Source organism: Mustelus asterias, chromosome 14 (genome assembly GCF_964213995.1).
Source record: "Mustelus asterias chromosome 14, sMusAst1.hap1.1, whole genome shotgun sequence".
NCBI classification, from domain to species: domain Eukaryota; kingdom Metazoa; phylum Chordata; class Chondrichthyes; order Carcharhiniformes; family Triakidae; genus Mustelus; species Mustelus asterias.
Genome location: NC_135814.1, coordinates 85365027 through 85379889, shown reverse-complemented (window position 1 = coordinate 85379889; position 14863 = coordinate 85365027). Strand labels below are relative to the sequence as shown.

At 43.2% G+C, this 14863-nt stretch overlaps 1 protein-coding gene across 2 annotated transcripts in view; it reads right to left on the bottom strand.

The window, feature by feature from the left end:
- LOC144503830 (diacylglycerol kinase beta-like) overlaps nt 1-14863 on the bottom strand; it is a 559892-nt gene that overhangs the window by 64820 nt on the left and 480209 nt on the right. For both annotated transcript variants that reach the window (XM_078228759.1, XM_078228758.1), the window contains one exon: nt 9660-9861. In XM_078228759.1, the coding sequence (XP_078084885.1) occupies nt 9660-9861 (202 nt within the window). The remainder of the gene's footprint in view (nt 1-9659; nt 9862-14863) is intronic.

Genomic DNA, 14863 nt, shown 5'->3' with positions numbered 1-14863 from the left:
GCCTCCACTTTCTCAGAAGACTAAGAAAATTTGGCATGTCAGCTACAACTCTCACCAACTTTTGCAGATGCCCCATAGAAAGCATTCTTTCTGGTTGTATCACAGCTTGGTATGGCTCCTGCTCTGCCCAAGACCGCAAGGAACTACAAAGGATCGTGAATGTAACCCAATCCATCACGCAAACCAGCCTCACATCCATTGACTCTGTCTACACTTCCCACTGCCTCGGCAAGCAGCCAGCATAATTAAGGACCCCACGCACTCCGGACATTCTCTCTTCCACTTTCTTCCTTCGGGAAAAAAATACAAAAGTCTGAGGTCATGTACCAAACGACTCAAGAACAGCTTCTTCCCTGCTGCTGTCAGACTTTTGAATGGACTTACCTTGCAATAAGTTGATCTTTCTCTACACCCTAGCTATGACTGTAATACTACATTCTGCACTCTCTCATTTCCTTCTCTATGAATGGTATGTTTTGTCTGTATAGCGTGCACGAAACAAACTTTTCACTGTATGTTAATACATGTGACAATAATAAATCAAATCAAATTCATTTTAGGTTTTTACAATTATGAAAATGTGTTGGGTGACAGATGAACAAGTAACTAGATAAGAGTAAGATAGAGCTGAACTTAATGCTCCCCATAAGGTGGGCAGGTGGGTGAGAGTAAAATTAAATGGATGGCAATTCCGCCGGAAACCTGCCCGCCCAACCCAGATGCAATTTCACACTTGGACGCACCATGGCCTTGGGCGGGCAACCTGTCCATTCACTTATTAAGTGGCCACCTAAGGGCCTTATCCTGCCCAGCCTCAATTTTCAGGCTGGCGGGAGCGAGCATAGTGGCAAAGTGACATTTACACTTTTCCCACCTTGGTCGGAAAGGAGGGGGTGGCTCACAAGATCCCCTCCTCCCCCTCAGGGCATTGGCGCTCCAGGACCAGCCCCCCACCACACCCAACCCTCCCTTCTGGGCGTCCCTTACCCTCCTGCCCGCGGGACTTGGCATTTCAAATGTGCCGGGACTGGTTCCAGTCAGAGCACTGCAGTACGCTTCTGACCACTGCTGCACTGTGCCTGGCCAACTCAAAGGTGCAACTTCCTTCTCAGGGCATTTGGAAGTCCCACTCACTGCCAATCAATGCCTGAGTGAGCATTAAATGGCAGTGGGATTTCAAGAGTTTCTGGCTGCACATTGGGCGCTGATTCTCGCTTGCTACCATTAAAATCCTATCCATATTGTAGATACTAAACTAACCAGTTACTGGAAGAGTGAAAGCAATCTTAACACTTACTATTTTGCAGATAATCTTTAAATTAACAGTATTATTTTCAACCTCAGTCTAACTGCCCGGAATAATTAAACTAACCATCACGCCAAGTATACCAACCATTTAATGATTCAAACAGTTTAATTTACCCAAAAACTACTCTATCAGTTATTAGGACTAGTTGTCCCATTTTAAATGGCGGATCCATCATGCACATAAGAAGAAGAACTTACATTTATATAATACATCAGACATAGTAAAAAATCTCAAGCTGGTTTCACAGGAGTGTTATCAAACAAAATTTGACGCTAAGGAGGCAACAAGAGAGGGTCAATGATGTGGCACATTTAACGGAATCTACAAGGTCCAATTTGACAGACTGGTCAGAAAAGTAGCAGATCATAGGATTCAAGGGAAAGTGGCAAGTTAGGCCCAAAATTGGAACAGTGACAGGAAGCAAAGGGTAATTAATAATATATGATCAGAAGGCTGTTTCCAGTGCAGTTCTGCGGAGCGCGGAATAAGGTACCTTGCGTTTTGTTGTACATATAAATGATCTGGCATTAGTAGGGGGAATAATGAAGAAATTTTCAGATGATACAAAAGTTGGGTGTGTGTTTGAAAGTGCTGAAGAAAGCTGTAGACTGTAGGAATATATCAATAGGGTGGTCAGGTGGGCAGAAAAGTGCCAAATGGAATTCATTTACTGAGAATGGTGAGATGATGCATTTGGGGTGGGCAAACAAAGCAAGAAGTACCCAATTATTGATAGGAAACTAAGAGGTGTACCAAGGGACCTTAGAGTGTAACGTTATAGTCACTACCTTAAGAGGAAGGATCTGATTGCGCTGGGGTGGCTATAGTGGTAATTTATTTGGATGCTGCCAGGAATGGAGAAATTTAGCATTAGTAAAAATGAGCTTTGAACAAAAAACAATGCAGAATTAATTGAAATTGATTATAACTATGTATTGAATAGAAAGAGCTCTGAATCGTAAGGACGTAGAAGCAAACGTATTGCACTGACAGTAATGGAGGAAGCAAAGACCAAGCAGTAGAGTTGGGGAGTAATGGCTTTGGGTGAAAGGGGTGAAGGGACAGAGGCAGTGATGGTAGATGGTATTTACTGTGATTGGAATGAGTGGTGCTGGGGAAGTAGTATCAGTGTTGAGGAAAGTTATGAGAGGAACAGCAACCACGAGGTGAATGATGTTGCTTTCAGAGTGAAGGCGGTGGAGGGAAAATGGTGGTGACCAAGTGGCGCAAAGGAGATGTAGGGGGAAATAATGGTTATGGCAGGGTTGACAGTAATGGGGTAGCAGGAGTGACGGGGAGTGGTGATTGAGGTACTGATGGTGGGTTTGACAGCTGAACAATATTGACAAATCAGTCGAGTTTAAATCCCATGGAGTGAATCTCGTGTATTATCCTGTTCAGGACATATTGGAATGCTGCTTAGAATTTTGGTTATCCCAACATAACACAGCCATGCAGACTTTCTGGGCAATGCACAGTGAAGTAACAAGGCTGAGAAAAGCAATGAGGAATGACGTGATAAGTTAGGGCTCTTTAACATTGAATCGGGATATTTGACAGTGGGCATCTTTGAACAACACAAGACGGAGAACATAAAACTAAAAGAGTACCTTTATAGGTGCCAGGCCACAAGTTCAGGATTCTGAAGGTTAAATTTAGGTTAAATATGAGGAAATATTTATTTGAACGGAGCAAGATCAACAGCCTCTACTGATTGACATGAAGATTGCTTAAAGCCAGTACACTGGGCTCACTTAAAAGGAGTTAGATGCTGTAATGGGACGAGGACAGGACTGAAGTTGTGAAAGGATGAGATAAAGTGAGTCGAAAAGCTGTCTTCATTCAAACATCCTTTCCAATCCTGTGATGATCAAAACGTTTGGAGAGAAGAGTGGAATACTGGAGGAAGGGAGAGAGCTCTATTTTATATCAAATAACCCATTCAATTTAATATTTGATGCAAACATTTAAAATTTTACTGATCAGAAGGTAGTAATGCTTCAATAGATTTCTTCACCTTGCTACACACTCATCCTTCAACTCCCAGTGGTTAGTATTGAAAAGGACTATGCTTTTTGGCCATAAACCTGGTTTTACTGCCTACCTTTGTATGCACAAACAAATGCCTTTTGAGCAGGATGCAATGGACAACGCTAGGAGTGGAATCCTCGCATCAATAAAACATAAACCCTCAGACAAAGTGTTATTCCATCTCCTGATACAAATTTTAAAAGCTGGAACAGCACAGTTGTTTTCGAAAATCTGCATGAAAATCAGCCCTCGGCTACCAGTGTAATCAATGCCACTGAGCCCAGTGGACTCTGCCTTTGATGTGCGGCAACATCTTGCCTGCCCCTCTGTTATTGCTCTGAATTTAACAAATGGCACCACACAGGAAAAGCAACATGTGAGGAAGTACAAAAGTTCTGATAGAGAATAAAGGAAAATGCATGAGGACATTTCCTATTATTTGCACTTGTCAATGACTTTTGCAGGTAGATTGAATACCACTTCAAAGGTTCAACTGCAATAAATGTTCGGCTTTGTAACCTTTGGCACACATGGTGAAAGACTACACTAAGTGCGGCAATTCTTATTATGGGAGGATTTACACTGTATTCAAATGACAATGAATTACATCTAGCCCTGGGAAGATTGATGCATAACATCCACAACCTCAGAATGTAGCTGTTAACAGAGCTCTTCGACTTGGCATCCATTTTAAGATTACATCTCTGCACAGCATTTTGCAACATCTTTTGATACTGAAGGTTGTTAACGAAATACAAGTTACTGTAATGTCATATCAAAATGTAACCAAACTCTGTATAAACGCAGCACTCAGATTTTAAGAGATGTGGTCACTTCAATAGGAAATGTGAGTATGTTACAGGATTGCAACACATCAAAGCATTTGGATGCCATAAACTACGAAACAGAGTTCCTCCCCATCACCACCCTCTGCTTTCCCTGTCGCCTACTAATTGCTAGAGGCACCGACTAATGCTGAATACAGCGCTTCAAGAACCGAATGCCTTCCAGTATCGCAACCAAGTACTGATTATACTTCACAGGCAGAATGGAACATGAGTGTCCAAGTGGGGACCATGTTGAGTCATTTACTATTTGCACCCAAAATCCACAAGATTAGCTCCTTTTGGGTTCACTAGAGTCGGACAATTGAGGCAGCTCTTTGTAACTCTGTGGTGACATCAAAATGACATTCACTATACAGTATTACACTGGTCTTTGCACAAAGTTCCCTGTTCCAAAAGAGAACCTGTGGGATATGATGGTATGCTTCAAAACACATCACACTATTGAGGATTAATACTCAGAGTCACAAGCCAGGCAGTGTATATACTAGACAAACTGACTTTACTTAAGAGTTTTCCAGCAAAAGCTAGTCTTGTATCTGTCAGCAGCGGAACATAAGCGTGGGAGTAGGTCATTCAGCTCCTGCTCTGCTATTTAATTATATCTTGACTGTGTACTTCAACTCCATTTACCTTTGTTCCATACTCCTCAATATCCTAACTGAACGTGAATCAATTAATCCCTCAGCACCGACTGAGGGGGCAAGAAGTTTCAGATTTTCACACATTTGGCTGGATTTTACTGGATGCTGTGGTCCCCGTTCCCTGGCTAGAAATTCAGGGAGAGGTAGGGATGGTGGGAATTGTCCATTGTCCCGACGGCTATCCTACAGCAAGTTAAAGCTGTGAGCCGTGTTAAATCACTTCAAGACTGAGACTTCTGGCGCTTTCTTAGGAGGGAGGGAGACCTGCTTTAGAGATCTGCCAGCCAGTTGGATGGCCGACAGCTTTCTCATTTCAGCAGCGCCAGCCATGAGCAATGGCCACTGCTGGGACTACAAGCAGTAGTCCACATCGAGGAGCCCAGAGAGATCTGCGGTTGGGAGTCTCAGCAAAGGGGGTGATGGAGGGATGGGTTCAAGAGGCTGGGAGAGGATTAAAGAGGAGGACTGGCCAGGAGAGGGGAGCCTCCAATGGGCCAAGGAGATCCGCAAAGAAGGTCCCCCCCTCCCCTTAGTTGACACTTGCCTCTGCAGCCAAAGCTGCTGGGCTTCCTGCGTGGAGTGGGCCTGTACCTACCACGGGTAAAATACCAGTGGGATAGGATGAAGTCAATTGATTGACTACCTAAGGACCTCAATAGGCACAAAGGTGATCGGGCCACCAATGCCTCCTCTGTCCCCACATAAAGGGTCCTATTTTACCATTTTGATTCTAAGTGCTGGGCGGACTTGAAACTGGGAGTGTTTCAGATCCGACTTTTAGACCCATTCTCAGGCCCCCCCCCCGTACGCATTTTACCTGCAAATATCAGCGAGTCCAAATTGTGCTGCACAAGCCTGTGGGCGGGGCTAAATGTACCCGAAACCCTGCAGCTCCGATCGGCGCCTCCATGTGCAGAAAAAAAATGATAGAATGCCGCTCCCCAGCCGCATCGCGCCCGGGCTGGATAATGCCTCCCCCGGCCCCACAGACATTGCTCCACCCCCACAACATTACTGACCCCCTTATTCTCCCAACCCCTCCGCCACCCAGGCCCCGATCGTGGCCTCCTCCCCCCCACTGATCTCAGGCAGAGTGGCAGTGGATTGCGCTGCTTGCCTCACGCTCGATTTTACCAAGTTTTCACATCTGAAAATGGGAGCAAAGCGATGGTAAAAATCGGGCCCAAAATTTCAGAGACAGGTTGTGGGGGGTCAACCCCACCCCCAGAAGAGGGTAGAATCCAGTCCATTCCTGATTTCATTTGAAAATGCCTAGCTGTAATTTTAAGGTTGTCTTCTTGCCCTGGATTCCTCACCAAAGGAAATGGTTTCTCTGTAAACATGCTGTCAAAAGATCTGCGTTTATATGGTGCTTTCCACCACCATCATACGTCCAAAAGGGCTTTCCAGCCAATGAAGTACTTTTTGAAGTGTAGTCACTGTTGTAACGTAGGAAAACTGGCAGCTAAGTTCGCACAGGAAACTCTCACTGTGACAATGACCAGATAATCTCTTGTTTTGTTGATTGAGGGATAAATATTGACCATTAAACATTTACATTAACAGTGCAATGAAGTTACTATGAAAATCCCCGAGTCGCCACACTCCGGCACCTGTTTGGGTATACTGGGGGAGAATTTAGCATGGCCAATGCACCTAACCAGCACGTCTTTCAGACTGTGGGAGGAAACCCACGCAGACACGGGGAGAATGTGCAGTCTCTGCACAGATAGTGATCCAATCCAGGGTCCCTGGCACTGTGAGGCAGTAGTGCTAACCACTGTACACTCATATTCTCATCTGAGCAATCCCGATCAGTGAATCATAGAACAAAAACACAGCAAAAATGTTCAGCAGCTAACAATGATTTCTACCAAATATATATTAATTATTTATGTTTAACGTGCAGAGTGAAGTGGCTTGACTGGTTGGTTTGACTGGGCCTGTATTCACTGGAATTTAGAAGAATGTGAGGAGGTCTGATTGAAACGTATAAACTTGTAACAGGGCTGGACAGACTAGATGCAGGGAGGATGTTTTCCCTGGCTGGGAAATCTAGATGTGGAGATGCCGGCGTTGGACTGGGGTAAACACAGTAAGAGTTTTAACAACACCAGGTTAAAGTCCAACAGATTTATTAGGTAGCAAATGCCATTAGCTTTCGGAGCGCTGCTCCTTCGTCAGATGGAGTGATATCTCTGGTTGGATGTAGAGATTCGCATTCTAATCAGTATTCTGTAACTTGATTTTGTGTCTCTGTATGCCCTGTTTGCTTGGTAGCAAATACCATAAGCTTTCGGAGCGCTGCTCCTTCGGCATTTCCACTTCATCTGACGAAGGAGCAGCGCTCTGAAAGCTTATGGTATTTGCTACCAAATAAACCTGTTGGACTTTAACCTGGTGTTGTTAAAACTCTTACTGTGTTCACCCCAGTCCAACGCCGGCATCTCCACATCATGCCCTGTTTGAGAACAGATATCCACTCCATCTGACGAAGGAGCAACGCTCCGAAAGCTAATGGCATTTGCCAGCAAATAAACCTGTTGGACTTTAACCTGGTGTTGTTAAAACTCTTACTGGGAAATCTAGAACCAGGGGACACAATCTCAGGATACAGGGTAGTCCATTTAGGACTGAGATGCGGAAAAATTTCTTCACTCAAAGGTAGTGAATCTGTGGAATTCTCTAGCATAGAAGGAAGTGGAGGCCAAGTCACTGAATATATTCAAGAAAGAGCTGGATGAAGGTTTAGATTTTAATGGCATCAAGGGGTATGGCATTGAGATAGAGGATCAGCCATGGTCATATTGAATAGTGAAGCAGGCACGAAGGGCTGAATGGCCTACTCCTGTTCCTAGTTTCTATATAGTTAGATAGATAAAAAATGTCTCATTATCTTAGTTACTGGCATTCAGGATCTCCCTGAATGGAAGCAAATTTCCATTAATGTTTGATTATCATTTCATAACTAGGAAGATTAGGAAAGAAGATAAAGAAATGCTGACATCAAGCATAACATATAGTATATTTGTTTGCTTACCATGAGAATCGTATTTTGCTTTGGTTTTTCCTTTGTTGCTGACACTGCAGTGCACCAGCCTTTGACAACAACTTGTATTTATATAACACAGTAATGTAATAAAAATAACAAAATAATAAAGAAGAGCATGTTTTCCACATCAAAGGTTATTGTGGAAAATAAAAGCTCATGGTGTAGTGGGGGGTAACATATTAGCTTGGATAGAAGTTTAGCTGGCTGGCAGAAAACAGAGAGCATGCATAAATGTGTCTTTTTCTGATTGGCAGGATGTGATGAGTGGACCCCACAGAGGTCTGTGCTGGGGGCTCAACTTTTAGCAATTTACATCAATGACTTAGGTGAGGGGAGTGAAGGCATGGTAGCTAAACTTGCAGATGACACAAAGATAGGTAGGAAAGTATGCTGTGAATAGGGTGTAATGAGGTTGCAGATGGATATAGGTAGGTTGAGTGGGAAAAAATCTGGCAGATGGAGTATAATGTGGGAAAATGTGAAGTTATTCACTTTGACAGGAAGAATAAAAAGACAGAGCATTACTTCAACAGAGAACACCTGCAGTATTCGGAGGATCGAGGTGTTCTCGTGCATGACTCAAAAAGTTAGAATGCAGGTACAGCAAGTAATTAAGAAAGCTAATGGAATGCTATCCTTTATTACGAGAGGAGTTGAACATAAAACTGAGGATGTTATGCTTCACTTACCAGGGGAAATGGTGAGATCACGTTTTGAATATTGCGTGCAGGTTTGGTCCCCTTATTTAAGGAAGGATGTAGATACATTGGAGATTGTTCAAAGGAGGTTTACTAGATTGATGCCTGGAATGAGTGGGTTGTATTATGAGGAAAGGTTATAAAGACTGGGTTTGTTTCCACTGGAGTTTAGAAGAGTGAGGGGTGGCTTAATTGAAATAGATAAGATCCTGAACGGTCTTGACAAGGTGAGCATAGAAAAGATGTTTCCTCTTGTAGGTGAATCCAGAGGTAGGTGGCACTGTTTTAAAATTAAGAGTCATCCTTTTAGGATAGAGATGAGAAGTTTTTTCTCACTCAGAGGGTTGTGCAACTCTCTGCCTCAGAAGACAGTGGAGGTGGAGGGGCGGGGGGTGGAAGTAGGTGGATTTTTGTTAGGCCAAGGAACTAAAGGTTATCAGAGATAGATAGGAATGTGGAACTCGAAACACAAACAGGTCAATGGTGATCTTAGTGAATGGTGGAACAGGCTCAAGGGGCTGAATGGCCTATTTCTACTCCTATTCTGTATGTTCATATGTAATGAAATGCCCCAAGGAGCTTCACAATGCCATTATCAAATAAAATATGATGCAGAACCAAATCAGGAGATATTAGGGCAGATGATGAAAAACCTGGTTAATGAGGAAGGTTTTAAGAAGTGTATGAAAGGAAGAGAGCAAATTAGAGAGGCAGAGTGGCTAAGAGAGGGGGTTCCAGAGCTTAGGAGGAGGGGATTCAAGAGCTGTTTCAGGTTTGAATGCCAGATACTTGAGACTCATATCTATGAACAAAAAATGGAAGTCCAATAGTGGACTGCAAACAAATTGACGTTTGAATTATATTTTGAATGGGTTTCATGGTACCTGTTGATAATATAGCTGGGATATTGAATACCTGAATGGGCTCACAAATGATCTGCTGCTTGCGACATGCTTTTCTCACATATTAATTACAATAGTTACGCAGTTAAATGTTTCACAGCACTTTTAAAGATGTACTGGTGGCACAGACACCAATGCAAACCCATGAGTTAAACAGCACACAACATGAATTTCCTACCTTGTACACAGAACTTCAGCTCCTTCACGTCTGTCACTGTTGTTGAAAAGAGTTTCTCTGGGACTTTTTTACTCATCCGGTTATAGTTCCTTCGCTTCTTTGTCTCACCCCAAAGGTTGGAGCCTCCATGCATGCTAGGAATGTTGAGGATTGCAATTCCTTCCAGTGACGTGTTACTTAGATCAAGGACAATACCATCACACTGGAAGATATAAATCATAATGCATCATGCTAAACTGCTTAACCCAATCTTCCAAAGTCTGAAGGGAGGCACAGAATAAACTCTGCCATACCACTGGTCATCAACCAACTGGACTTTCCTGGGCTAAAGGAACGCTTGCACAATTCTCACTTCATGTCAACCATCTGGCTTTCATCCACAAAAAAAATGTTAAGCTCTTTTGATCCAAATAGAATTCGAATGAATCCAAAACAGTTTTAAGGTCATCACCTTAGAAGGATGCAGCTGCTTGGTAGCAATACCATCTTCAGCTGATTCCCTAAGCTAAAGTACAATTCAAAAAGATCAGACATCTGGCATGTGCCTCAAAAGAAGAATTGAAAAGTGACATGATAAACAATTTGGGACATTTTTCGCAACCCATGTTTCCAAGGTGGCAGAAACAGATACATGAGACCAGGCTGCCTCTACTTTCCTCCTCAGACTGGGATTGGTATAAATGCAAATAATAGGAAGTTAATAAAGTAGGAACAATAATTTAAACACAAGGACAAATGATTTAAAAATCTTCAATTCAATATTATATATATGAATAAATGGAGCAATAGGCCATATCTATGGCCCTTAGAATAAATCTTTTCAATTCCATAAAATTAGTAATCAATGATATAAGAAAGGTTTTGCTAATTTCCAAAGTTAGTATTTAATAAACAACATTCAAAGGAGATTAATTTTCACCACAATATTACCTCAGACCAAAGTTTGCAACTTATGTCCTGTGGTAATGTGGCCCTTTTAAAGGACAATGCTTTGAGGGCCACGTGATCAGGCTGGACCCTCAGGAGAGGCTGCGTGGGAAGCCGAGCCAATTGGGAGCGAGGACGCACGTCCCGGGACGGGGAGAAACCTCGGTTGGAGTCAGGAAGGAGAAGAGTAGACTTGTGTATTAGCTCTGTCAGACTCTTATCTTGTATACACATTATATTAATAATAAATCATTCATTATTGAAGCCACAACAAGCTGCCTTTGACTTTACTGCAGGTCTGAATTTTATTTTCAGTAGGTCTTGTAATCTGGGGAGATTTGGGAGGAAAGTTTTGTGGCCAACGGTTCTACAGGTGGTTCCCCGCTGCCACGCAGGGTTTTCAGCTAAGGAGGACCATTGATATGTAATACGCCAACCCAAATGAGATAGGATTTTCCTCTTTTTTTCAACATACTAAATTCATAATTATCCAACATAAATTTTACAATTCAGAGCTAGCACCATTTAACATCCTATATTGCGGTAGAGCCACTTGTTCAGCAATAAGGTCCCCTTCTTTCCTGAAGACTTTTATCATTAAAACCTGTGTTATTACCATGATAGAACATAGAAGAACTACAGCACGAACAGGCCCTTCGGCCCACAAGTTGCGCCGGTCGTGTCCCTACCTACCTAGGCTTATAAAGAGACTTACCTATAACCCTCAATCCTATTAAGTCCCATGTACTCATCCAGAAGTCTCTTAAAAGACCCTATCGAGTTTGCCTCCACCACCACTGACGGCAGCCGATTCCACTCACCCACCACCCTCTGAGTGAAAAACTTACCCCTGACATCTCCTCTGTACCTACTCCCCAGCACCTTAAACCTGTGTCCTCTCGTAGCAACGATTTCAGCCCTAGGAAAAAGCCTCTGAGAATCCACCCGATCTATATCTCTCAACATCTTGTAAACCTCTATCAGGTACCTCTCATCCTTCGTCTCTCCAAGGAGAAAAGACCGAGCTCCCTCAACCTATCCTCATAAGGCATGCCACCGAATCTAGGCAACATCCTTGTAAATCTCCTCTGCACCCTTTCTATGGCTTCCACATCCTTTCTGTAATGAGGCGACCAGAACTGGGCACAGTACTCCAGGTGGGGTCTGACAAGGGTCTTATAAAGCTGCATCATTATCCCCCGACTCCTAAACTCAATCCTTCGATTGATGAAGGCCAGCACACCATACGCCTCCTTAACCACCTCCTCCACCTGGGGGCCGATTTTAGAGTCCTATGGACCCGGACTCCAAGGTCCTTCTGATCCTCTACACTGCTAAGAGTCTTACCCCTGATATTATACTCCTTCATCCCATTTGACTTGCCAAAATGGACCACTACACATTTATCCGGGTTGAAGTCCATCTGCCATTTCTCTGCCCAGTCTTGCATCCTATCTATGTCACTCTGCAGCTTCTGACATCCCTCCAAACTTTCCACAACACCACCAACCTTCGTGTCGTCGGCAAACTTGCCAACCCATCCCTCCACTTCCTCATCCAGGTCATTTATGAAGATGACAACTGGTGACCAACCTCCATTCAGAAAAAGACCCATCTACAACCACTCTCTGCCTTCTGCAAGCAAGCCAGTTCTGGTTCCACAAGGCAACAGCCCCTTGGATCCCATGCCCTCTCACTTTCTCGAGAAGTTTTGCATGGGGGACCTTATCGAATGCCTTGCTGAAGTCCATGTAAACCCCATCTACCGCTTTTCCTTCGTCAATGTGTTTAGTCACATTTTCAAAGAACTCCACCACGCTCGTAAGGCACGATTTGCCTTTGACAAAGCCGTGCTGACTACTTTTGAGCATATTAAATCTCTCTAAATGTTCATAAATCCTGTCCCTCAGGATCTTCTCCATCAACTTACCAACCACTGAGGTTAGACTCACCGGTTGGTAATTTCCTGGGCTATCCCTATTCCCTTTCTTGAATATAGGAACCACATCTGCAATCCTCCAATCCTCCGGAACCTCTCCCGTCTCCATCGACGATGCAAAGATCATCGCCAGAGGCTAAATCCAATTCTATTCTTCTTTGTACATTTTCTTCCTCCCTTAGAGGTATAGACATTCTGATATGTGATTCTACAGGCACGATTCCATCCAGTATCTTGCCCAGAAAATTATTCACATGAATAAAAAGCACTGGCTACGCAACAAAATTCTGTCCTCATGCTATGCAAAGCAAGAGCAATTCAAATAGGAATTACTCATGTGAGATAGGCAGCCTGACTCTTTACCTATCATAGAATCCCTACAGTGCAGAAGAGACCATTCGGCCCATCGAGTCTGCACTGACTCTCTGACAGAGTATCATACCCAGGCCCTCACCCCCTCCATATCCCTGTAATCCCACGCATTTACCTTGGCTAATCCACCTAATCTGCACATCTTTGGAGTGTGGGAGGAAACTAGAGCACTCGGAAGAAACCCACACAGATAAGGGGAGGATGTGCAAACTCCACACAGACAGTCACCTGAGGCTGGAATTGAACCCGGGACCCTGGAGCTATGAGACTGCAGTGCTAACCACTGTGTCACCGTGCCGCTCATAAAAGCCCGTAAATTATGGGTGCTTTGACCGACTGTAGAACCCCTAGCTAGCTGAAATCAACTGACTGACCCCATGGAGTAGGATGTCACAAGCTTTTTGACATTGAGGTGGAGGTGCAGATAAAATCTATCTCAGGCCACTGTGGAAAATGATTGACAACAAATTGGCAGCCTGTTTTACTCCAGCAAAGTTAGCAAAGATAAATTTCACCTCTTAAGGTTTCCTGAATTCTAAAAGGGATATAAATTGAAACTAGGTTAAGCACCGAACTTTAATCAAGAACAAGAACTCAACATTCATTTGACCCTTCACAGAGCAAATGTGACCAAAATTGAAGATTCTCTTTTGCTCCCTTTTCTCTCAAAGTATTTGCATAAGATCAACCATAATTCTATCCAGAGATTGAAACCCCTGTGGAGACTAGCACCCGATGACAAATTGATGGGAGCGGGTGGCATATGTGGATTGTTCTTCAGGTATGGACAAAAGAGTGAAAGTAAAAGCTCCTTCACACAGTACAATAAGGCAATACTGTACAGAAAACTGAAAATTACAATGCTTCACTGTTTAGCTTAGGAAGGCAACAATCATGTTCGAGCCTCACAGACTATATCACATTTACATCTGAAGTCCACATCATACACTTAAGGCAAGGGGCCATTGAAGAGCAACCAGGAATGAGGTGTTTATTTTCCCTCTTCTTAACTCATGTTGACACAGTGGTTAGCAAAATTTGTAAAATATGATGAAAGTGCTGATTGTGCATCAGTATTTGATGGTCATGGGTTAGGTTTTTATCTGGTTTTATCCTATCTATTTTTCTGCTGTGCTAACTCAATGAATTTTTGATGGTGGTTAAGGTGCATGTGTGTGAGAGAGTTAGTATTCTCTAGAGAATGTCTGACATTAACATTCTAATACTTGGATGAGATGTATTGCAGTGATGACCTACTGTTTGGTCTCTATGTAAAATTAATAAAGGAATGTTTGGAAAAACACACTGCACGTTGAATGATGACTTTGAAATTCTATCCTGTGAAATAACCAAGAATTTCATGCAATTAGCACCACAAAATTATTACTGTTACAACCAAAAGATTTATTTTACTTCAGTCGCTTCTATATTGGCTGATTTTAAATGTCTGGGTCAAGGGAAAGTGCTTGTTTATCACTCTCCATTTATTTTTCACAAGGTTTGTTTCATTTTCTTCTACTTTAGGATGTGGGTGTCACTAACAAGGCCAACATTTATTGCCCACCCACATTCTTGAGAAGGCAGTGGGTAAACAGTCTTCTTGAACCGCTGCAGTCCATGTATTGTAGGTACACCCAAAGTGCTACTGGGAAAGGAGTTCCAGGATTTTGATCCCACACAGTGATATCGTTCCAAGTCAGGATGGTGTGCAGATTGGGAGAAAACCTGCAGGAAGTGGCGTTCCCATCGGCTGCTCTTCTCCTTCTAGATGGTAGAGGTTGAGAGTTTCGAAGGTGCTATCAAATGAGTCTTGGTGAATTGATGCAGTGCATTTTGTATTTGTCACATAATGCTGCCACTATGTGTCGGTGGTGGAGGGAGTGAATGCTTAAGTTGGATGGAATGCTGATTAAGCAGGCAGTTATTTCTTGAATGGTGTCGAACGATTGGAGCTGCACTCATACAG